Source organism: Mobula birostris, chromosome 14 (genome assembly GCF_030028105.1).
Source record: "Mobula birostris isolate sMobBir1 chromosome 14, sMobBir1.hap1, whole genome shotgun sequence".
NCBI classification, from domain to species: domain Eukaryota; kingdom Metazoa; phylum Chordata; class Chondrichthyes; order Myliobatiformes; family Myliobatidae; genus Mobula; species Mobula birostris.
This window is the reverse complement of record NC_092383.1, coordinates 90,134,009-90,159,627: the sequence shown is the minus strand read 5'-3', so window position 1 is coordinate 90,159,627 and position 25,619 is coordinate 90,134,009. Positions and strand designations below refer to the sequence as shown.

Here is a 25,619-nt window from a genome sequence, read left to right as displayed (position 1 = left end):
GGAATTTCTTTACCCAGAGGGTGGTGAATACGTGGAATTCATTGCTAAAGGTGGAAATGGAAGCCAAGTTAGATTTAAAGCAGAGATTGATAGGTTTAATGATAATGATCTTTCTAAAGAATAGTTTTATTTTTGTCACGTACAGTGAAACATCAAAATATACAGTGAAATATGTTGTTTATGTCTAATGGAATCAGTGAGGATTTTGCTGGGCAACCCCTAAGTCTTGTCACGCTTCCGGCACCAACATAGCATGCCCACAATTCACTAACCCTAACCCGAATGTCTTTGGAATGTGGGAGGAAACCGGAGCACCCAGAGGAAACCCACGCGGTCACAGGGAGAATGTACAAACTCCTTACAGACAGCAGCAGGAATTGAACCGGATTGCTGATGGTTGGAGTTGTAAAGCGTTGTGCTAAATGTTATGCTACTGTCCTGCCCCGTTGTTAATTAGTCAAGGTGTGAAAGGTTACGGGAAGAATGGGGGTGCAGGGGGAAAATGCTTCAGCCATGATCAAATGGCGGAGTGAACTCGATAGGCCGAATGGCCTAATTCTGTTCCTTTGTTCATGATCTTATTGACTTTAATGTAACCTGATTCATTCATTCTCTCCAGCGAATCACGCAAGGTTCAATCCACAGGGTTCCTCCACATTCAAGGCCAGCCAACAAAGATTTTCCATGCACTATGGCTCTGGAAGCTTGAGTGGATATTTTGGCTATGACACAGTTAATGTAAGTATTGTACGGTGTCATTAAACAGATACCTGTCTCTTAATGGAACTTGGGCATCCTGAAGCAACCTGCAATTATTAAAGTGCGCTGTTCTATCCATATTGTGCGGGCAGTCAAAACTGCCCCAACAGGTAGTCAAAACTGCCCAACACACCAGCAGCACCAGCCTATCTGCCTTCAAGGATATTTATACAGAAAGGTGCCTGAGAAAGGCCAACAATATCATGAAGGATCCCACCCATCCTGCTCATGGACTGTTTGTCCCACTCCCACCATGCAGGAGTATCCATGCCAGGACCACCATGCTCCAAAACAGTTACTTTCCCCAAGCAGTAAGGCTGATCAACCCCTCCACCCCACCACACCTCCAGCCACCTCTACTTTATCATTTGCTGTCAGTCACCTTATGTACAGTCACTCCTGTGCCTAGCATCATTTCATGGACAATCATTCTATGTACAGTATATAAGCTGTCTTGTATATTTGTAATTATTGTGTTTTTTTTATTATTATTGTGTTCTTACTGTGTTTTTTTTTGTGCTGCATTAGATCCAGAGTAACAATTACAGTATTTCATTCGCGTTTACACTTGTGTACCAGAAATGACTTTAACCAATCTTGAATTCTTGAATCCCACAAATAGAGATGAAATAATTGGGCAATTAGTGTTGAGCTATTTTGAGCAAAACACATCAAAGTTGCTGGTGAGCGCAGCAGGCCAGGCAGCATCTCTAGGAAGAGGTACAGTCGATGTTTCGGGCTGAGACCCTTCATCAGGACTAACTGAAGTAAGAACTAGTAAGAGATTTGAAAGTGGGAGGAGGAGGGGGAGATCTGAAATGATTGAAGACAGGAGGGGGAGGGATGGAGCCAAGAGCTGGACAGGTGATTGGCAAAAGGGATATGAGAGGATCATGGGACAGGAGGCCTATTTTGGTTGTGGCAGAGAGGTTGCTTATGGGATTATACAGAATATTATCATGGTACCATTGAAATGACAACTGAGACAGTAGCTAGCACATTGTGTTGGTGTCTTAATGGAGTTGATATTGGTCTATTATTGTCACATGTACTGAGATACAATGAAGAGCTTGTCTTCCATACCGTTCATACAGATCTGATCAGTGCACAGAGCACTGAGGTAAAACAAGATAAAACAATAAGATGCAAGATAGTGTAATGTAATTTCAAGTTAAAAGTAAATTTATTATCAAAGTACATATTATAGGCATCTGTTAGTCTTGTGAGACCATGGATCTGTGCCTGGAAAGTCTTCACTCTCCAGGGCGCAGGCCTGGGCAAGGTTGTATGGAAGACCAGCAGTTGCCCATGCTGCAAGTCTCCCCTCTCCATGCCACTAATGTTGTCCAAGGGAAGGGCATTAGGACCCGTACATCTTGGCACCGGTATCGTTGCAGAGCACTGTGTGGTTAAGTGCCTTGCTCAAGGACACACAAGCTGCCTCAGCCCAGGTTCGAACTAGCAACCTTCAAATCACTAGACGAACACCTTAACCACTTGGCCACGCGCCAACATTGAAAGTACATATATGTCACTGTATACAACCTTGAGATTCATTTTCTTGCAGGCTAGCTCAATAAATCCATGGAATAATAACTATAACAGAATCAGTGAAAGACTGCCAAACTTGGCCGTCCAACCATTGTGCAAAAGACAACAAACTGTGCCAATACAAAAAAAAAACAATAAATATCAAGAACATGAGATGAAAAGTCCTTGAAAGTGAGTCCATTAGTTGTAGGAACATTTAGATGATGGGGCAAGTGTAGTTGAGTGAAGGTATCTCCTCTGTTTCAGGAGGGCAATAACTCTCCCTGAACCTGGTGGTGTGGGTGCTGAGGCTCCTGTACCTTCTTCCTGATGGCAGCAGCAAGAAGAGCACATGGCCTGGATGGTGGGGGCTCCCTGATGATGGTAGTGTAAAGGAGAATGAAATAATTGTTTCTCCAGTTAGTGGGTGGTGGTGTGGATCAGCCTTACTGCTTGGGGAATGAAACAGTTTTTGAGTCTCGTGGTCCTGGCAGAATGTAGAATGAAGTGTAACGGCTACAGAGAAAGTGATGCCAATGCAGAGGCCAAATGATAGGGCCGGTGTTTTGAGAAAAGTTTTCCTTTCTAATTTCACAATCAGTAATTGGATGTCCCATTATAGGAAGGACATGGAGGCTTTGGAAAGAGTGTTGAAGAGGTTTACTAGGAGGCTATCTGGATTTGCGGGTAATGAGCCATAACGAGAGTTTGGACAAATTTTGAATGTTTTCTCTGGGCTGTCAGACGCTGAGGAGAGGCATGATAGAAGTTAAGATTATGAGAGGATAGATAGGGTAGACCATCAGACTCCTTTCCCCAGAGTAAAAGCATCAGATGCATTTAAGGTGAAAGGGGAAAAGTTTAAAGAAGTTGCATGGGACAGGTTTTTGAAACAGAGTGGCAGGTGTCTGGATCAAGTTGCTGGGGTAGTGAAGGCAGATATGATCTTAAGAGTTTGAGGTGTTTAAACAAGGCACGAGAATGTACAGGGGCAGCATGAACACCAATTTCTTAAACTTCCAGTAATTTCTACCCCTCCTCCTCTTTTTTTTCCATTCCTCATTCTGGCTGACATCTTACCCTTTCTCTTCTCCTTACCTGCCCATCACCTCCCTCTGGTGCCCCTCCTCCTTCCCTTTCTCCCATGGATTCTCCTGTCAGATTCTTTCTTCTTCAGACCCTTACCTCTTACACCTGTCATCTCCCAGCTTCTAACTTCACCCACACCTCCCCTACTACCCACCTACCTTCCTTCTCACCTGGCCTCACCTATCTCCTGCCAGTTTGTACTCCTCCCCCCATCCCCCCATCTTCTTACTCTGGGTTTCTGCCCCCCTTCCTTTCCAGTCCTGATGAAGGGTTTCAGACTGAAACATTGGCTGTTTATTCCCACTCCATAGATGCTGCCTGACCTGCTGAGTTCCTCCAGCATTTTGTGTGTGTGTGTGTGTGTGTGTGTGTGTGTGTGTGTGTGTGTGTGTGTGTTGATATGGATCAGGTACAAGGTTGATGAGATTTAGTTTCAATTTGTCATGGTGTTGACAGAGCTGTCACCGCTCGACTGATAGGTTTTTACACTGCCCCTCTTCTCTTGAATCTGTTTTTCCCAGGGCGACACGGTAGGTTAGTGGTTAGCACAACGATTTACAGTACAGGCGACCCGGGTTTGATTCCCACCACTGCCTGTAAAGAGTTTGTATGTAAACACAAAATAAGTTTGTATGTTCTCCCTGTGATTGTGTGGGTTTCCTCCGGTTTTCTCCCACAAAGATGTACTGGTTGGTAGGTTAATTGGTTATTGTAAATTATCCTGTGATTAGGCTGTGATTAAATTGGAGGATTGCTGGGTGTGCCTCAAAGGCATGAGGATGGGCCTGCTCCTGTGCCCTACTGTCCTGCGTTTGATTGAATGACACACGACTATTTCTAACCAATTTGTGCATGGGATCCCACAGCAAATGGTCCAGGTGCAGGTTGATGGGAATAGGCAGATTAATAGTTCGGCACAAAGGGCCTGTTAGAATGGAAAATGAGGTGTATTATCACTAACATGGGTCATAAAATTTGTGATGGAAGTGCAATAAAAGAGATGAAAATATTAATAAAAATAAAAAAATAGCAAGATAGCGTTCACGGACCATTCAGAAATCTGATGAAGCTGTTCCTAAAACGTAGAGTGTTCATCTTTAAGCTCCTGAACCTCCTCCCTGATGGTAACTCAGTCTCACCCTCCTTGCAAGCTGATAGTGACAATGTCTTGTTCGTTCTCTCTCTCTCTTTCCCCAAGGTTGCTGGAATTAGCATCCCAAACCAGGAGTTCGGCCTCAGCGTGAATGAACCTGGATCCGCTTTCTATTACGCCCAGTTTGATGGAATCCTCGGTCTCTCCTACCCAGCACTTTCAGCAGGAGGCGCCACACCCGTGTTCGATAGCATGCTGCGTGACCGTCTGGTGTCGGAGCCTTTGTTCTCCGTGTACCTGGGCAGGTGAGCGTGCAGTGTGTCCCGCAGCGTATCAAGAGCTGTCACCGCTCGACCAATGGGGTCTTACACTGGCCTCTCTTTTGAATCTCTTTTTTTTTCCCAGAATGGCATAGTAGTGTAGTGGTTAGCACGATGCTTTACAGTACAGGCGACCCAGGTTCAAATCCTGCTGCTGTACGTTCTCCCTGTGGCTGTGTGGGTTTCCTCCGGGTCCTCTGGTTTCCTCCCACAAAGATGTGCTGGTTGGTAGGTCAATTGGTCATTGTAAATTGTCCTGTGATTAGGCTGTGCTTACATCGGGGGATTGGTGAGCATGGCTGAAAGAGCCTATTCAGTGCTGTATCTCAATAAATAAATAAACAAACGTCAATACTAAAGGACTTGCATTTAAGGTGAGAGGGGTTAAGTTTAAGGGGAATGTCAGGGGCAAGCTCTTATTGCACAGGACTGGTGGGTCCCTGGATTAGGGTAGTGGTGGAAACAGATGTGACAGTGGTGTTCGAATGGCACGTGGTTTAGAGCTTGCATACAGACAGAACTTACTACCCGTTACACCACTGGTGTTTGGAGCAGCAATGAAGGTCCTCCGTCTCTGGTGGTGTTCAGGGCTTCCTTCATCATGTGGTAGCTTCCTCTCGGTTTCCACTACTGTCAGTCACACAAGTCCCAGGTGGAGACTCAGGAATACCGTTGCTTTCAGACACAGGAGGATCCTTCATTGCTGTTTACGTAAGTTTTGTTTCACTAGTCAAGGTTGTTAGCCGTGGGCTGAGCCACCAAACCTGGAGGACTGGTGGGCCACTCTTAGTCTGGCCCCAGCCCTTTGACCTGTTTGGCATGGGTGACCCTACTCAGAGCCAAAGCATAATGCCCCGACTCCAGCCAGCATAGCCCTCTGGGTCACTGAGGCACACAAGCCTCCAAACCCTACGATAAATTTGTGGTCCTCTTGGAAGATACATTCAGAAGAAAGTTGGTTTAATACGACACTGTGTTCAGCAAAGATATTGTGGGCTTAATGGCTTGGTTCTTGTGCTGTACTGTTCTGGCTTCTAGTACAATGACTGAGGGGCAACCTAATAGAGAATCTTATAATTATGAAGATTTTTTTCTTCATTCATGTTTTGGGACGTGGGTATCACTAGAAAATGCAGGCATTCATTACTCACCCTACTCACTCCTGAGAATATGGCTGTGAGGCTCCTTCAACCACCATCGACATTCCAGTGAAGATTCGAAGGTTCACCAAGACGTCACCTGGATTTGGGGACTCTGGTTACAGGGAGAGATTGGGTAGGCTGAGCCACTTCTTCCTGGAGCGAAGGCGGATGAGGGGTGATTGGATAGATGTACTAAAATAGCCTCGTCTGGGTATCACGAGTTTGTGTTGTCATTAAAAACAAGGATGAAACTTTTTATAGTTAAACCTTTGTTTTATTTTATTTTTATTTCGAGATACAACACAGTAAAAAGCCCTTCTGGCCTATTGAGCCCCTCGTCGCCCAATTACACCCATGTACCTAATTAACCTACTTGCAGGTACGCCTTTGGAACATGAGAGCAAACAGAGCACCTGAAGGAAACCCAAGCGGTCACAGGGAGGAGTAGAAACTCCTTAAAGACAGTGGTGGGAATTGAACCTGCGTCGTGGGGCTGTAGAAGTGTTACACTAACCGCACCGCTTTGTGCTACCCTGATACAGAATTGAAGTGTATTTCACCCCCCCTCCCACTCCAGATGTGGGACAGCACACGGTGGGATGGCGGGACTGGGGTTTCAGTCAGAAAGAAGAGGTGGTTGGTAGCGTAACACTATCACAGCACCAGTGACCTGAGTTCAATTCCCATCGTTGTCTGCGCAGAGTTTGCACGTTCTCACCGTGCCTGTGTGGGTGTTTCGGTTTCCTCCCACACTCCACAGACACTCGGGTTAGTAGGTTAATTGGTCACGTGGGTGTAAATAGATAGATAGATAGATAGATATACTTTATTTATCCCGAGGGAAACTGGGTTTCGTTACAGCCGCACCAACCAAGAATAGAGCATAAATATAGCAATACAAAAACCACAAACAATCAAACAACAAAATGCAAACTATGCCAGATGGAAATTAAATCCAGGACCAGCCTGTTGGCTCAGAGTGTCTGACCCTCCATAGTAGGAGCTGCAAGTTCGATGGCCACAGGCAGGAATGACCTCCCGTGCCGCCCAGTGTTGTATCTCGGTGGAATGTGGCTGAAGTCCAACAGTAAAAAGTTCAATATCCGGTCTACAAACACGTTCCTCGATCGTAATATGACCCGGATTGCACCACCTGTTGTTAACCAGAACAGCAAGCACCCAACTCCTTTACGCTTACCTCTCTCAGTGCACTTCCGGTCAGCCCGAACGGTCTGGAAGCCGTCCACGGAGAAGTTTTGATCGGGTATGTCCTCGTGCAGCCCCGTTCCAGTGAAACACATAACATTGCACTCCCGAAATGTTCTCTGACGCCTGGCTAATTGAGCAGTTCTGGCTCATTGGGCCGGTAGGGCCTGTTGCTATGCTGTAGATCCAAGTATCTGTTAGAAGATGTTGTGGAGACTCTGGAGGTCCTCAGGGTGATGGCGTCTGGAGTTTAGCCGTCTGGTACTTAGCTCCCGACAGGGTCACCCATGGCAGTAAGGTCAAGGGGGAGATTCTGGACAAAGAGTTCAACCAAGACCCCAGCAGAGAAGCTGGTGGAAGATGATGGCACAGCAGGACGGCAGTGAATGGAGGAAGGTCGCATCAGTGAAGGGTCCCCAGTCATCTTGCATTCCGTACCACTGGACCTTGACCCTGATCTGTCAAGGACCGGGTAGTAGCTGCCTGCGCGTCAGCCTCCCCACGTTGAGCAAAGTCACGCACAGGCATTCTCCATTAAGCGAATCCACCTGGATAAGTAGCTCCTCCACCTGAGGACCCGCCAACAGACAACCCACCAGGAGAACATCATACTCAGCTCCAGTGATCGCACTCCTATCTCTAAAGCTGGCTGAGGGGAAGTTGCTGAGACGCAGATTGTTAGTGTTAACGCAGCTGTTTTCTTCCCCCCCCCCCCCCGTCCCAGCGTTCCCAACAGTCAGAATGGCGGGGAGGTGACGTTCGGTGGGATCGACACCACCAAGTACACCGGCGGGATCGTCTGGGTGCCTGTTCTTCAGGAACTCTACTGGCTCATCCCCATACAAAGGTACGTGGATCATTTCCAAAGGGCTTTCGAATACCCAACAGCCATAAGGCTTTGGGGCAGAATTAGACTATTCAGCCCATTGTCTGCTCTACCTTTCCATTATGGCTAATTTAAAGATATTTTATTTGTCACATGTACATTGAAACATCAAATATCACCGTATCTTGCATTTACTGCATGTTTTGATGTACTTGTGGAAAAATAAAGGTAGACTCCCTCTCGGCATCAAAACAGACACTGGACTGTGCCACTTGTGTCAATGAGCAGTACAGTTCAAGGTAATATATACGTACTTTGATAATAAATTTTAGTTTCACTTTGACATTCATTCAGAATCAGGTTTAATATCACCAGCATGTGTCGCCAAATTTGTCGTCTTTGCGGCAGCGGTACAATACAATTCATAATAATAGAGGAGAAAAAAGTGAATTACAGTAAGTGTATGTATACATGAGTATATATAAGTCTTAAGCACCCTAGCTATAAACTATATATGTGCCTTAGATTTTTGCACAGTACTGTAAATCACAAAAGTATTGATTTTTGTTCTGTAAAATCCTGGTCATAAACCAATATTTTAACAACAATGAAATAAACTTGATTTAATTCTGTTATTCAGTGTACTTCTCAATGGCCAGTCTGCCTTCTGTTCCGGAGGGTGCCAGGCTATGGTCGACACTGGGACATCGTTTCTCACCATGCCAGGTCAGGACTTAGCGGAACTGATGTACTACCTCGGTGCACAACAGAACGCAAATAGAGAGGTAAGCAACTGCCGCAATTATTAGTCGACGTAAATTCTGAAACTTGCCCCAGCACTGATACTTTATAATTATCGCCATGAAACTGTGTTGAACAACATCCCTGGACTTAGGCCTGATGGCATCTGATTGTAGAGTATAACGATCTCTGTCATTGTTTTAAAGGTCCTAAATAAAATTGATGAACACACTGATACAGTTACCTCCCACCAGTTTAGTGAAGATGCTTGCTTCTTCACTGTAAACACTTGAAACCACTTTTTATAATGGTGTTTACATCGAAAATACACGTTGGTATTTGTTTTTATGCACATTTTATTGCATATCCATTTTATTTTTTATATATAATTTTTTTTATTCTTCAGAATTGTTGAAGGTTGTTTTTAGAAACATAGAAAACCTACAGCACAATACAGGCCCTTCGGCCCACAATGCTGTGCTGAACATGTACTTACTTTAGAAATTAGTTTTTGTTGCATATCATGGCAATTTCCTAATGTACGGTGAATAAAACTGATCCTTCACCATTGAATTTCTTTTAATCTTCTTTGATATAGAGCCAGTTACCTTAAAATATGGCAGAATTTCAAATCACTGGATCATAACTAACACTGAATTATTAGGCTGATTGGAAGAGTGAGGTTTGTTTTCTTTCAAGCTGTGGAGGTTGAGATGAATAAAATTTCAAAGAAGCTGCATGGACAAACCTCTTTCCCTCAGCAGAGAGGTCAACAGCCATGTGTGTGTCTACCAGTTAAGTGCCTGGGTGAAGGGAGGTCTCTTAATCCTTTCCATTCATCAGCTTCTCTGCCACTAGATCTCTGTGTGGACAGTGACTCAACCCATGAACAGAACCTCACTGTTGTTGCTCACATTTAGAATTACTTAATTTATTTATTTTTTGATATAGTGGATTCTGGTTAAATGCAACACACTGGGACCAGTAAATTTTGGCCCAAATAAACGGCTGCCCCAATTATGATTATGAAGACACGCAGTCCTCTTTTATTGTCATTTAGTAATGCATGCATTAAGAAACGATACATTATTTTCTCCGGTGTGATATCACAAAACACAGGACAGACCAAGACTGAAAGAACTGACAAAACGACATAATTATAACATGTAGTTACAAACAGTGTAACAATACCATAACTTGATGAAGAAGTCCGTGAGCACGGTAAAGTTCAAAGTTTCTCAAAATGTCCCACATCTCACGCAGACGGGAGAAGGAAGAAAAAGCCTCCCTGCCATGCCGACCACAATCCGACTCTGAGTCACCCGAAAACTTCGAGCTCTGATCAGCTCTCCGACACCGAATACTGAGCGCCATCTCTGTCCGAGTGATTCGACCTCCTTCTCGGTCGCCAAAAGCAGGCAATGCCGGGGATTTTGAGGCCTACCCTCTGAAACATTCCCGACCACACAGTAACGACGGCAGCGAACAGGCGTTTCGGAAATGTCTCTAGATGTTCCTCTGTGCTTTCACGTCTGTCTCCATCAAATCAGAATTGTCCACGGCCCCTATTTAACAGACACAATATCATTTTTCACCGGAGAGCTGCGCACGCGCGGCGCGCTGCCATCTTCTCCCACAGTTACCCACAGTTCCATGGAAGTAGTTAAAAAGATATTACTAAAAAGGACAAACTACTATTTAACAAATTATGTATTTAAATGACATACAGTAAAATGGGTGAAGTTCTCCCCTTTGGTTCATTTTCACTCTAGGCTGTTTCTAGCCTGAATGATTGAAACTACAGTCAGCCAGTTTTTACCGCTTCTTACAACTCTCAGTGACTAAAATCACTGCTTTTTAAACACACACACATCTGACTCTATTTAAAAACTCTTCACCCTAAGCAAGGTGCAGAGTCTAACAGCCACGCAAGTGCACGTGACTGACGCTAGTTAGAAACTGCTCAGCAAATGCCTCCTGTCCCGTTTAAGCGGCATAATATCCCAAATAAATGAAGGGAATCCCAGCTTTTTTGCCAATTAATTTTTGTTCTTTAGGAGTTGTCCTAAATAAGCTGCTGCTCCAATTACCAATGACCAAGTAACCAGAATCCACTGTAAATATTTCTCATTGTAACTTGCAGTTTATTTTATGTGATCACCTGTACCATGGCCCCAAAACAACAAATCTCACGATGTATGTCAGTGACTCTAATTCTGATTAATTCTTAGTAAGGATCATGGATTGAGTCTTCAACCATAGGAAATAGTTTTTCCAATTGTCTCCATCAGAGTTCATCATTTTTAGAGATACTCCTTAGATTCTTTCTGACCATTGCAAGTGGAGCTGTGTGAAGCGGGTTATCTGTGAATTTGTATTGTACGAGGGTTTTTCGATATTTCCTTTTTAAGCTGCACGTGGCATAACTCTTGTTTCCTTCTTTAATAGTACATAGTCAACTGTAACTACATCTCAAGCATGCCTCCGCTGACATTTGTGATCAATGGAGTGAAATTTACCATCCCTGCCTCAGCCTACATCAGGAGGGTATGTATAGTGAGTACTTTGTATGCAGCGCACGCGTAATGAGGCCTCAGTTTCCAGCCTTTTGCCTTTGGGTAGGAAAAAGTCCTGAAAAGGTACAAGATAGAATACAAGGTACAATATAATCAGTATCTCCATGCAAATTCCTGGCCTTCTGTCCTTCTTAGAAAGTCACCTTTGATCTAATTTTTGTAAATCTTGACAACTTTTACTGCCAGCTCAACTAGTAGCAGTGCAATCACTGAAGTGGAGTATGATGTTCCCAGTATTTTTTATGCCATAGACTCGTACTGCTAACTGAGGAGTCCATGCATCCCAGGCTGGGAACCCCTAACCTAAGGGGTTGTCGTTTGGTTGGCCTTCAGGCTGATCCAGAATCCACATATTCTGAGGGGCCTACAGACCTTCCCCACCTTCTGATCACTATGGCGCTTAATCCCAGGTTGTTAGGGTGGATCCCCCTCACGGAGAGCCCCTGAGCGTGATTTTGTTTAACGCGGGCAGCCGCCACACGCAGTCTTCGCCAGGTCGGAGTCAGGGTCCAGTGACGTGTGATGTAAGCCAACTGGGGACACTTCAATGCCTCAGACTTCCTTCACCTTCACTGCCATTGTGATGTGTCAGCATCTTCCACCAGCTCTACCGCTGAGGTCTCGCTGGGATCACTTTTTGCCTGGAGCCTCCTCCTTGATCTTACCACCATGGACGACTCCAATTGTAAAGATGGAAGATACCAGCTAAAAGCATTTCAGTCAACTATGCCTTTAGAATACCCAATCCCATCAATTTTACTCTAGTCCAAGGGTTCCCAACCTTTTTAATGCCATGGACTCCTACCGTTAGCCGAGGGGCCTGTGGACTCCAGGTTGGGAAGCCTGGTCTAGTTGGTAAACCTAACCTGCTAAATCCCAGCTTCCAACGTTGGGTGTGTATCTCTAGAAGTCCACAGCTTTTCCATCATATGCCCAAGCACCTGTCAGTACTTTATCTTAGATGGTTAATAAATCTTTGAGGTCAGCCCCGAGTCTAATAAGCATCGAGCACCTTGGCGCTGTCCGCCACAAAGGCGGGATTTCCCATTGGCCACCCATTTCAATTCAACTTCCTATTCCCATTCTGACATGTCAGTCCTCTACTGCCATGATGAGGTCACTCTCAGGTTGAAGGAGCCATACCTCATATTCCGTGTTGCTGATCTCCAACCTGATAGCTTGAACATCAATTTCTCTAACTTACAGTAATTTCAACCCCTTCCATCCCCTTTGTCTCTTTTTCCATTCCCTATTCTGGCTCCCCTCTCACCCCTTCTCTTCTCATCACCTGTCCATCACCTCCCTCTGGTTCCCCCCTCCTTCCCTTTTTCTCTCAGTTTATTCTCCTCTCCCATCAGATTCCTTCTTCTTCAGACCTTTACCTCTTCCACCTATCTTCTCCCAGATTCTCACCTCATCTGCCCTCCCCCATTCAGCCACCTTCCCCTCGCCTATCACCTACCAACTTGTACTCATTCACCCCTTCCCCCACCACCCTATTCTGGCCTCTGGCTCCTTACTTTCCAGCCTGGGCCAGAAACATCGACTGTTTATTTCCCTCTGTAAATGCTGCCTGACCTGGGGTTTCTCCACCATTTTGTGTGTGTTGTTAATGAGTGTCTGTCTTCTCATTTTGTAGAACTATAACTATTGTTATCCTGCATTTGAGGCAACCTATCTGCCTGCTCCCACCAACAATGGACCATTCTGGATCTTGGGCGACGTCTTCCTGAGAGAGTTCTATTCCATTTACGACAGAGGGAATAACAGAATGGGATTTGCTAAAGCTGTCTAAGATGCTTGTGTCCAACTTGCCTTCAAAGTTTCTGGGCCCAGAGAAGGACTTCAGATAATTCCTTAATGGCACCAATGATCTCCCTTGATTGAATGATTGGAACTCTTTCACTCAGACACTTTTCTGTTGTTCTTCAGACATGGTCTTCCTTGCTAGCTAGAATTTATCTCGTCACTGGCACATCTTCTAGCTGTAATAATCTGTTAAACTACTTTTCTTGTAAAGATAATATTGAACAATAAATACTATTAAAGCATTGTAAAAAAAACACCTGATATTTGTGTCCTGGCTGATGTACAATCCATGATTTTTCAATGATACATTATATTGGAAGAGGAAGAGAAAAGGTGGGTTAATAAGTCTGCAGATGATACAAAGGTTAGTGGTGGTGTGGATTGTGTAGAAGGCTGTCCTAGGTTGCAATGGGAGATTGACAGGGCTGGGCTGACAAGTGGCAGATGGAGTTTAATCTTGAAAAGTTTTGAAGGGATACTTCACTGCATGTTTTGATGTTCTGATGTACATGTGACAAATAAAGCTCATCTTGAAGGCAGAATACAGGATGAATGGCTGGATTCTTAGCAGTGTGGAGGAACAGAGGGATCTCAAAGTCCTTGTTATGCAGAGATTGCTGGGTACATGGAATGCCCTGCCAGGGGTGCTGGAAGAGGCAGCCACATTAGGGACATTTAAGAAAGATAGGGACATGGATCTGAGAAATCTTAGACAGGCCTGTACTGTGCTGTAATGTTCAATGTTTTATTGTGTTCAGTTTTGGTCAACCTGCTCTAGGAAAGATGTCATTAGCTTGAGAGCGTGCAGAGAAGTATAATTAGCTTGGCACGGCATTGTGTACCATAGGTTCCTGTGTTATACTATTCTCTGTTGTATGTATGAGGTGAGTTCAAGAGTCTGATCTCAACAGGACAGAAGCTGTTATTGAGTCTGGTGATACGCTTCCTCAAGCTTTTGTATCTTCTGCCTGGTGGGGAAGAGAGCAGAGAGAATGACTGGGCTGTGCGGAGTCTCTGATTATGTTGGTTGTTTTAACGAGGTAGCTGGAAGTGTTGGCAGGTTCAGTGGGAGGGGGGCTGGTTTTTGGGATGGACTCACAACTCTACAGCTTCTTGTGGTCTTGGGCAGACCAAGCTGTACTTCATCTGGATGGGATGCTTTCTGTGTTGCACCTATAAAAATTGGTGAGGGTTATTGTGGACATGCAAAATTTCCTTGGTCTTCTGAGAAAGTAGAGGCACTGGTGTGCTTTCTTAGCCATGGCTGGACAGGACAAATTATTGGTCATATCTATACCTACCCCTGTCAACTATCCCATCTCAGCACCATTGATACATGAATGGTGTGTACTCCACCCACTTACTGGTTATATTTTTTGAATCATCTTTTTACTGCCATGCAGACCAACCACTACTCTGAGCAGGAAATTTATACATGGCCTGAAAACTGTGCGGCGCTTTAAATGCTTTTTTTATTTTGGAATATGTATACTATGAATCTTTAAAATGAACATGTGTCAACGTTCAGTGGGCCTGTGGTTTATTAACAACTAACTACCAACTTCCATTCTGTGTTTATTGTTACAATTTGTAACAGGGTTGTAACTTGAAGCACTGGCAACGTTAATATGTCAAGGCACTAAAATGTTTCAAAGTAAAGGTTGTGGTACATATATTATTTAGAAAGTGTACGGATTATATTAATTAACGCATAATTACAGGGTGTTACAGCTGCATGGCAACAAAGGCTAGGGAGCATTTCAGTTACCGCATGGCTGTGTACTCACACAGCCTGGAGAGATCAGTGATCATGACACCGTGCCACTAGCCTCTCTATCACCCTTCTATACTCCGAATCATCGTTATTCAATTTCAGACCACAATGCTGTGTCATCAGCAAGCACACAAATAAAGCTGGAACAGAATCTTGCCATAGAGTCATGAGTGTGCAGGAGGAAAGTTGGGGGCTGAGGACCCTGACTGACAAGGGAAGTCAATCATAACATTAAAGCAAAGAGTGGGCATATAATTGAGCAAAATTTCATGGGAAGTTGGAGGACTGGGCAGCTTTTAAAAACTCACCAGGAGGCAACTAAAAAAGCAATAAGGAGGGAAAAGGTGAAATATGAAGGTAAGCTAGCCAATAATATAAAAGAAGATACAAAAAGCTTTTTCAGATATGTAAAGAGTAAAAGAGAGATGAGAGTGGATATAGGACTGCAGGAAAATGATACTGGAGAGGTAGATATAAGACCATAAGGTAAAGGAGCAGAATTTGGCCCACCAAGTCTGCTCTGTCATTTCATTATGAGATTCTCTCCCTCATTCTTCCGAATTCCAGTGGGTAGAGGCCCAGAGCCATTAAATGCTCCTCATATGGTAAATCTTTCAATCCTGGAATCATTTTCATGAACCTCCTTTGAACCCTCTCCAATGTCAGCACATCCGTTCTTAGATAACGGGCCCAAAACTGCTTACAATACTCCAAGTGAGGCCTCACCAGTGCCCTATGAAGCATTAACATTACATACTTGCTTTTATATTCTAGTCCTCTGGAAATGAATGCTAACATTGCATTTGCCTTCCTCACCACTGATTCAACCTGAAAATTAGCTTTTAGGGAGTCCTGCACAAGGATTGCCAAGTCGCTTTGCACCTCAGATTTTGAATTTTCTTTCCATTTAGAAAATAGTTTATGCTTTTATTTCTTCTTCCAAAGTGCATAACCATACACTTCCTGACACTGTATTCCATCTGACGCTTCATTTCCCATTCTCCTAATAGGGGCAACAAAGAAATGTACTTAGTAAGTATTTTGCGTCTGTCTTCACTGTGGAAGACACTAGCAGAATGCCAGAAATTCAGGTGTGTCAGGGGACAGAAGTGTGTGTTGCTGCTTTTACTAAGGAGAAGGTGTTTGGGAAGCTGAAAAGTCTGAGGATAGATAGGTCACCTGGACCAGATAAGACTACACCCTAGGTTTCTGTAAGAGGTGGCTGAAGAGATTGTGCAGGCATTAGGGTAATGATACAGTGTCATGCAGAAGTTTGGGCAACCCTGGTCAAAATTTCTGTTACTGTGAATAGTTAAGTGAGTAGAAGATGAACTGATCTCCAAAAGTAATAAAGTTAAAGAGGAAACATTCTTTTCAACATTTTAAGCAAGATTAGTGTATTATTTTTGTTTTGTACAATTTTAGAGTGGAAAAAAAGGAAAGGAGCACCATGCAAAAGTTTGGGCACCCCAAGAGATTTGAGCTCTCAGATAACTTTTACCAAGGTCTCAGACCTTAATTAGCTTGTTAAGGTTATGGCTTGTTCACAGTCATCGTTAGGAAAGGTCAGGTGATGCAAATTTCAAAGCTTTATAAATACCCTGACTCCTCAAACCTTGTCCCAACAATCAGCAGCCATGGGCTCCTCTAAGCAGTTGCCTAGTACTCTGAAAATTTAAATAAATGATGCCCACAAAGCTGGAGAAGGCTATAAGAAGATAGCAAAGCGTTTTCAGGTAGCCATTTCCTCAGTTTGTAATGTAATTAAGAAATGGCAGTTAACAGGAATGGTGGAGGTCAAGTTGAGGTCTGGAAGACCAAAAAACTTTCCAAGAGAACTGGTCATAGGACTGCTAGAAAGGCAAATAAAAACCCCCATTTGACTGCAAAAGACCTTCAGGAAGATTTAGCAGACTCTGGAGTGGTGGCGCACTGTTCTACTGTGCAGCGACACCTGCACAAATATGACCTTCATGGAAGAGTCATTAGAAGAAATCCTTTCCTGCGTCCTCACCACAAAATTCAACATCAGAAGTTTGCAAAGGAACATCTAAACAAGCCTGATGCATTGTGGAAACAAGTCCTATGGACTGATTAAGTTAAAATAGAACTTCTTGGCCGCAGTGAGCAAAGGTATATTTGGAGAAAAAAGGGTGTAGAATTTCATGAAAAGAACACCTCTCCAACTGTTAAGCATGGGGGTGGATCGATCATGCTTTGGACTTGTGTTGCAGCCAGTGGCATGGGGAACATTTCACTGGTAGAGGGAAGAATGAATTCAATTAAATACCAGCAAATTCTGGAAGCAAACATTGCACTGTAAAAAAAAAGCTGAAGATGAAAAGAGGATGGCTTCTACAACAGGATAATGATCCTAAACACACCTTAAAATCCACAATGGACCACCTCAAGAGGCGCAAGCTGAAGGTTTTGCCATGGCCCTCACAGTCCCCCAACCTAAACATCATCGAAAATCTGTGGATAGACCTGAAAAGAGCAGTGCATGCAAGACGGCCCAAGAATCTCACAGAACTAGAAGCCCTTTGCAAGGAAAAATGGGTGAAAATCCCTCAAACAAGATTGAAAGACTCTTAGCTGGCTACAGAAAGCATTTGCAAGCTGTGATACTTGCCAAAGGGGGTATTATTAAGTACTGACCATGCAGGGTGCCCAAACTTTTGCTTCGGGCCCTTTTCCTTTTTTGTTATTTTGAAACTGTAAAAGATGGAAATAAAAAAGTAACCTTGCTTAAAATATTAAAGAAATGTGTCATCTTTAACTTTATGCCTTTTGGAAATCAGCTCATCTTTTACTAGCTTAGCTATTGATAGTAACAGACATTTTGAGCGGGGTGTCCAGACTTTTGCATGCCACTGTGTATGGTTGAATAACAATAAACTTGAACTTGAGCATTCCATGTGATTGTGGCCTGATAGAAGAGTTAAGGAGCCGATGGTGGTAATACAAGAGTTCAAACACAGTATCAAACAAACTCTTTATTGTTTGTCGATAGCAAATTACAAAATTATAGAATATCCTGATGATTAACTTTCCCAAGTGGAAGATGTAGAGAGATGAGGAATACCAGGCTGTACAAAAGCTTATTCAGAGTAAATGAACATGCTAACGGTTGTATCTGCTCGAATTAGATTAAGACGACACGCAGTCCTCCTTTATTGTCATTTAGTAATGCATGCATTGAGAAATGATACAATATTTCCTCTGGTGTGATATCACAAAACACAGGACAGACCAAGACTGAAAAAACTGACAAAACCACATAATTATAACATATAGTTACAACAGTGCAACAATACCATAACTTGATGAAGAACAGTCCATGAGCACAGTAAAGAGTTCAAAGTCTCTCAAATGTCCCACATCTCACACAGACGGGAGAAGGAAGAAGAACTCTCCCTACCATGCCCGACCACAGTCCGACTCTGAGTCATCCGAAAACTTCGAGTGTCTGAATCAGCTCTCCGACACTGAGTACTGAGCGCCATCTCTGTCCGAACGATTCGACTTCAATCTCAGTTGCCAACAGCAGGCAAAGCCAGGGATTTTGAGGCCTTCCCTCTGAAAGATTCCCGACCGTGCAGTAACGACAGCAGCGAACAAGCGTTTCAGAAATGTCTCCAGATGTTCCTCTGTGCTTTCACGTCCATTCTCCATCAAATCAGAATTGTCCATGGCCCCTATTTAACTGATACGATATCATTTTTCACCGGAGAGCTGCGCACACGTGGCGCACTGCTCTCTCTCCTCCTGCCTTGAAAGAAGCAAAAATAGTACAGAAAACGTTGGAAATACTTAGCAGGCCAGGCAGCATCCATGGAGAGAAAAACAAAGTTAATGTTTCAAGTTGGTAAAAAAAAAAGTCTTTGAATTGAAATGTTTGTTTCTCCTTCTTTAGCTGCTGTCTGACCTGCTGCGTGTTTCCAAAGGTTTGTTTCTCATCTGGAATCTCAGAATAAAAGCGAAACAGCAGACTGTAACATCGTAACAGCGAGCTGTCCGCTCGTCTCCCCTCTTGCTGTGCAAGGGGTAACACCTAGTGAGAGAGAGGGCTTGTGGCATGTACTGGGTTATGGACTGTAGTTTCTGATGGTCTGCAGATCATGGTCTCTTTGGGGCTTTGTGATTGCATGCCTGAAGGTGGTGGGTGAAGGTGCTTTGCATGGGAGTGGGGAGTGGTGCTTTGGGGCTCTAACATTTTTCTGTCATTCATTCTTTGGGGTTTTCTTCTGTTTCAGGGATGTCTGTGAAGAGTAAGAATTTCAGGTTGTATACTGTATACATTCTGTGATATTAAATGAAACCATTGAACCACCAAATCTGATAGGACAGAACAGAAGACCATGGAAAAGGGGAAAGGGGTGGTGCCAGAGGGAGGTGATGGGCAGATCATGAGGGCAGTGAGCAGGCAGGAGAGAAGGGGTGAGATGGCCACCAGAATGGGGACTCACTTATCACCTCTCGGCCCACATCACTTTCCTCTTCACCTGCTCTCATCTATCACTTGCCAGCTCTTCATATCATCAGTGTAAAGTTGAAGACTTCAGAGTAGAATATAAACACAGGAGATTCTGCAGATGCTGGAAATCCAGAACAACAGATACAAAATGCAGGAGGAACTTGGTAGGTCAGGCAGCATCGATGGAGAGGAATAAACAGTGGATGTTTCGGGTCGAGGCCCTTAGTCAGGACTGGAAAGGAAGGGGGAAGAAACCAGAGTAAGAAGGGCTGGGGGTGGGGTGCAGGGGAAGGAGTTGGCAAGTAGATGAAGCCAGATGACGGGGAGGAGGGGGATGAAGTGAGAAGCTGGGAGGCAAGTGTAAAAGATGAAGGGCTGAAGAAGAAGGAATCTGATAGGAGAGGAGAGTGGACCTTGGGAGAAAGGGAAGGAGGAGATGCCCAGGGGAGGTGATAGGCAGGTGAGAAGAGAAACAGTGAGAAGGGAGCCAGAGTGGGGAATGGTAGATGAGGGAGGGGAGAGGGGGAGAAATTAGCAGAAGTCAGGGAAATCAATGTTCCTGCCATCAGATTGGAGGCTATCCAGACAGAATATGAGATGTTGCGCCCCCAACCATTCCTTCCCATAGATGCTGCCTGACCTGCTGAACTCTCTCAGCATTTTGTGTATGTTGCTTCAGAGTAAAATTGAAGGTTATCTATCAGAAAATGTGACACTACCATCTAGGAGATGTAATATTGCAGATCCATACTCTGGCTGATTTTGATCTCCATTTTTGAATCAATGTGTCAGAATAAACAATACATTGTAGGGAAGAAACTTAGGATATAAAAATCACTATTTTAATTATTGATTTAATAATCTATCATTGGAAAGAATGTCCCTCAGGCAATTTGGACAAACCCAATTCTATTGTTACCCCTGTTAAAAATTGAATAGTATGCTCTCAGGAGAACATCACCCAGAATCCACAGAGGTCCATCTTGTGCTGGTGGATGGAGATTGGTGGGTTCGAACCGAGCAATACAGTATCCATTGTTCTGTAAGGCAAAGATTCTCCATTAGTTGGTGAGATCCTAGAGTCACAGAGTACTACAGCACAGAAACAGGCCCTTTGGCCCATATAGTTCATGTCCAACTATTATTCCATCGAACTGCACCCGGACCATAGTTCTCCATACCCCTCCCATCCATGTACACATCCAAGTTTCTCTTAAATGTTGAAATCAAATCCACATCCACCACTTCTGCTGGCAGCTCGTTTCACATTCTCACCACCTTCTGAGTGTGAAAGCTCATCCTCATGTTCCCCTGAAACATTTCACCTTTCACCCTTAACCCATGACCTCTAATCCTAGACTCACCCAACCTCAGTGGGAAAAAAAGCCCGCTTGCATTTACCCTGTATATATTGTATATACTCCTTTTATCATATAGCACCAGTTAGAATCTGATGCTACAAGATACAGCTGATAACTTGATACTGTGCATCACCTTGATCCTTTGATAAGAATTAATTCTGGAATCAATATTACCAATATCCATTAAGGACGCTAACCATCCAGGAGATTATTATTGCCATCAGGGAGGAGGCACAGGAGCCTGAGGACAGCTTCCCACTCACACCGCCATCAGATTTCTAAATGGTCTGTGAAGCTATACCTCAACTGTTGTTTAAATCCTACGATTGACAAGAGCTCAACCAATCAGCAACTTCCAAATTGCACCGCGTCACTTATTAACTCCTTTTTGAGCGATTTTGGATTGATCGAGTTATGGAGGTATTTGCACCCCGATAACAGAGAATATTCTTTCTTTTCACATGTTTGTAAAAAATATTCGAGGATTGATTATATTATAATCGATCCCCGCTTCTTGTCTAGTGTTAAAAATCGTGAATATGACGCTATTGCTATATCTGATCATGTGCCTCTGAGTTTGTCTTTTGAATTTGATGATGTCATTCTTGCCCGCCCACCATGGCGCATGCCTCAGACATTATTGCAAAACTCTGACTTTGTCAGCTTCATTGAAACCCAGATAAAAGAATTTTTTCTTTTTAATAATATAGGGGTACATCCAAATAAATTATATGGGATACATTTAAAGCACTTTTATGTGGTCAGATCATTTCTTATTCAGCTAAGCTTAAAAAACAGACTAAAGCAGAATTAGATAAGATTTCAAAACAAATTAAAGACTTAGATAATATTTGTGCAATTTCCCCTAATATTGATTTATTCAAACAAAGGGTGGAACTTCAATCACAATATAACCTATTACTAACTCATCCCATTAAAGGCTATTTGCTTAAGTTAAAGAGCCAATTTTATATGTTTGGAGATAAAAATAACAAACTGCTCGCATCTCAATTAAAAATGGCTAGAGCCGAAAGGCAAATTTTGAAAATTTGTAGGAAAGATGGTACCCTGGCTTGGGAATATGAAGAAATTAATAAGATTTTTCCAGATTTTTATGCTGAACTTTATAAATCTCAATGTCCAGTAGATTCTTCTGAAATGAATGCTTTCTTACGGAAGATTGCTTTTCCTAAAATTTCTGTTGAGGATCAAAAAACTCTTGAAGCCCAAATTATTGAAGCTGAAATTCATAAAGCTATTTTTTCAATGCAATCTGGTAAGGCGCCTGGACTTGATGGCTGTCCTGTAGAATTTTATAAAAAATTTGGAAAATTGCTTTCTCTGGGTATGTTAGAAATGTTTAAGGATTCTTTTGTGAGAGGTGATTTACCCTCTACTTTCTATGAGGCTTCCATTTCTTTAATTCTTAAAAAGGATAAAGATCCTACTGACTGTGCCTATTTCATTAATGAATGTCAATGCTAAAATGCTGTCAAAGATGATGGCCAATCGGTTGGAGAATATTTTGGGTAAAATTATTTTTAAAGATCAAACAGGCTTTATAAAGGGTCGTTATTCTTTTTTAAATGTTTGGAGACTATTTAACATTATATATTCATCCTTTTTTAAAACTCCATAGTGTGTCATCTCTTTGGATGCTGACAAAGCGTTCGATTGAGTTGAATGGAAACATTTATTTAATGTTTTAAAGAAATTTGGCTTTGGTGTTAATTTTAATAATTGGATTAGAATGATATACAAAACTCCTATTGCTACTGTTGTCACTAACAACTGTAGGTCTCCTTTTATTCAGCTTTCACAGGGGACAAGACAAGGTTGTCAATTAAGTCCTTGGTTATTTAATTTAATACTGTATTAGAACCCCTTGCTATTGCTCTTCGTGAAGCTAAAAATATTTATGGGATTTTTGTGAATGAGACCATTCATAAGATTTCTCTTTACGCTGACGATTTATTGGTTTATATATCTAGTTCCGAAGAATCTATTCCTGCCTTGCTAAAATTATTCAATGAATTTGGAGATTATTCAGGATATAAAGTAAACTTTAGTAAAAGTGAATTGTTTCCATTAAATGAATCTGTTTCTATATATGATAATAGTCATTTCAAAGTCACTGATTCTTTTCGATATTTAGGTGTTATAATCACTAAAAAATATAAGGATCTTTCTAAAGCCAATTTCGTTCCCTTGGTAGACTCCATGAAGCATTTATTTAGTAGATGGAGTCCACCTACATTTTCACTTGTCGGTTGTATCCATATAGTTAAACTGATGATTTTACCAAAATTTTTATACTTACTTCAGAATATCCCTGTTTTTTGACTAAGTTTTTTGATCGGATTGATTCTATTATTTTATCTTTTATTTGGAATAATAAAAGACCAAGAATTAGTAAATGTCACTTACAAAAGTTGAAAAAGGATGGAGGTCTCACTTTACATTATTTAAAAATTGCATTATTACTGGGCTGTTAATGTGTGATACATGTCCTTTTGGTTATATTGGGTTGATAAGGACAATCGGCCAATTTGGGTAGTCCTGGAATTGAAAGCAGTGAAACAGTTTTATTTAACCTTGTTATTGGGAGTTGCTTTACCTACACAATTAGCTAAAGTTGCGAGTTTAAACCTATACCCTGTGATTAAGCATTCTTTACAAATTTAGCTCCAGTTCCACAATTGTTTTAATCTTAAAAAATTTAAACTTTGTAGTTTAATTTATCAAAATTACTTTTTTTAAGCCTTCTTTGAGTGATCCAATTTTTTCACTTAGCAAAAATAAAGGTATTAATTCTTTTTTGGATTTATTTAAAGAAGATAGATTATGTCTTTTGAACAATTAGTTGATAAATATTCTCTTTTCATACTCACACTTTTTACAATACCTTCAAGTTAGACATTTCTTACAAAAATATTTAAGTAATTTTCCTTACATATTGGGTGCTGACCTGTTAGATACTATTATGAGTATGAACCCTTCAACGAAGGGTTCTATTGGAAGAATTTATAATTTACTATTACAATGGGATAAACGTCCTTTATTTCAGACTAGACAAGATTGGGAAAAGGAACTCAATTTGACTTTTATGATGGAGGATTGGATGCGGATTCTGAAGCTGGTTAACTCTTCTTCGATCTGTGCTAGTCATTCACTGATTCAATTTAAAATTGTACATCGTTACTATTTGACGAAGGAGAAACTGTCTAAAATATTTCCTAATGTTGATAGTTATTGTGATAGATGTAAAACTGAGACAGCTACACTGACACACATGTTTTGGTCTTGTTCTATACTGGAACAGTTCTGGAAGTCAGTTTTTTTGACAATTTCTAAAGCACTTAATTTAATTTACAACCTAACAAATTAACTGTGCTTTTTTGAATAATTCCTCAAAATATTCACGGTATCTCTGTGTCTGACCAACATGTTATTGCATTTGTTACATTGATAGCTAGGAGGGCCATTTTATTGAAGAGGAAGGATACATCAGCTCCCACTTTGTCACAATGGTTCTCTCAAGTGATGCTATGTCTTAGTTTGGAGAAAATTAGAAGTTGAACCTTTGAATCTTTATTTGATTTTGAGAAAAGATGGGGTTCATTTGCTCGTTATTATCATTTGAGTTAATTGATAGATTTCCTCCACAATCTAATTGTAAATTTTTGGCATATTTTTTTTTCTTGCTGGCGGTTTGATGTTCATCTTTAGAAGCTTTTTGTATGACACCTAATGGGTTTTTTTCCCACTTTTTCTGCTTAGTAGGGTTTTTTTATTATCACCAAAATTTTTCAATCTTTAAAATAATGTTTTTTTCCTTGAGATATTGTAAATGTTGCTTACTTCGATGTACTCGTGTTATTTTTGAATAATATAATAATAATAAAAAGATTTGAAAAGAAAAAGAACACTACCTCAAGATTTTGCTCTTAGAATCAGAATCAGAATCAGGTTTAATATCACGGCATATGTCATGAAATTTGTTAACTTTGCGGCAACAGTATATAATAACAGAGAGAAAAAGAAAACTGTGAATTACAGTATATGTGTATGTATATATATATTTCAATAGATGCTTATACATATATATATATATACAGTATGAATTGACTTTATTTCTTACATCCTTCACGTACTTGAGGAGTAAAAATCTTTATGTTACATCTCCATCTAAATGTGCCATGTGAAATCATAGTAATTTACAATAATTTATAATAAATAGAACAGCCAATGTAACATAGACTACACTCAAATCAGCGAGAGTTCATCAGTCTGATGGCCTGGTGGAAGAAGCTGTCCCGGAGCCTGTTGGTTCTGGCTTTTATGCTAAGGTACCGTTTCCCGGATGGTAACAGCTGGAATATATTGTGATTGGGATGGCTTGGGTCCCCAATGATCCTTGTAAATGTCCTGAATCATGGGAAGTTCACAACTACAGATGTGCTTGGCTATCCGCACAACTCCTAGCCTGTTCAATCTCTCTCTACAACTTAGTCCCTTGTGTTTTGAAATGGTACCTTCAATGATATCAGAGGCTTCACAAAGAATCTTCAAAAAGATTCCCCATTTCCTCAGCCCGAAACATCTTTTTATTCCTCTCCATAGATGCTGCCTGACCTGCTGAGTTCCCCCAGCATTTTGTGCATGTTACTGCTAACCATACACTTCCTCTGCCCTAACTGCAGAGAGCATTGCTTCCAAAATACATGGCGGAAAACGCTGACAAATGGGACTGGCTCAAAAGGGCATCTTGGTTGGTATGGACAAGATGGGCTGAAGGGCCTGTTTTCCATACAGTATTACTCTGTGATTCTCTGATATATTCTCACCAACAAAGCAAGAGGGAATGAGGGGTGACCATAAGACCACAAGATATAGGAGTAGAATTAGGCCATTTG

The 25,619-nt window shown here is 42.0% G+C and overlaps 1 protein-coding gene across 1 annotated transcript in view; it reads left to right on the top strand.

The window, feature by feature from the left end:
• Window positions 1-13,326, top strand: part of LOC140210087 (gastricsin-like) — a 32,823-nt gene extending 19,497 nt beyond the window's left edge. The window contains exons 4-9 of the mRNA XM_072278891.1: window positions 620-738; window positions 4,577-4,776; window positions 7,864-7,986; window positions 8,606-8,750; window positions 11,155-11,253; window positions 12,922-13,326. Of these exons, the coding sequence (XP_072134992.1) occupies window positions 620-738; window positions 4,577-4,776; window positions 7,864-7,986; window positions 8,606-8,750; window positions 11,155-11,253; window positions 12,922-13,077 (842 nt within the window). The 3' untranslated portion in view covers window positions 13,078-13,326. The remainder of the gene's footprint in view (window positions 1-619; window positions 739-4,576; window positions 4,777-7,863; window positions 7,987-8,605; window positions 8,751-11,154; window positions 11,254-12,921) is intronic.
• Window positions 13,327-25,619: the final 12,293 nt, after the last annotated feature.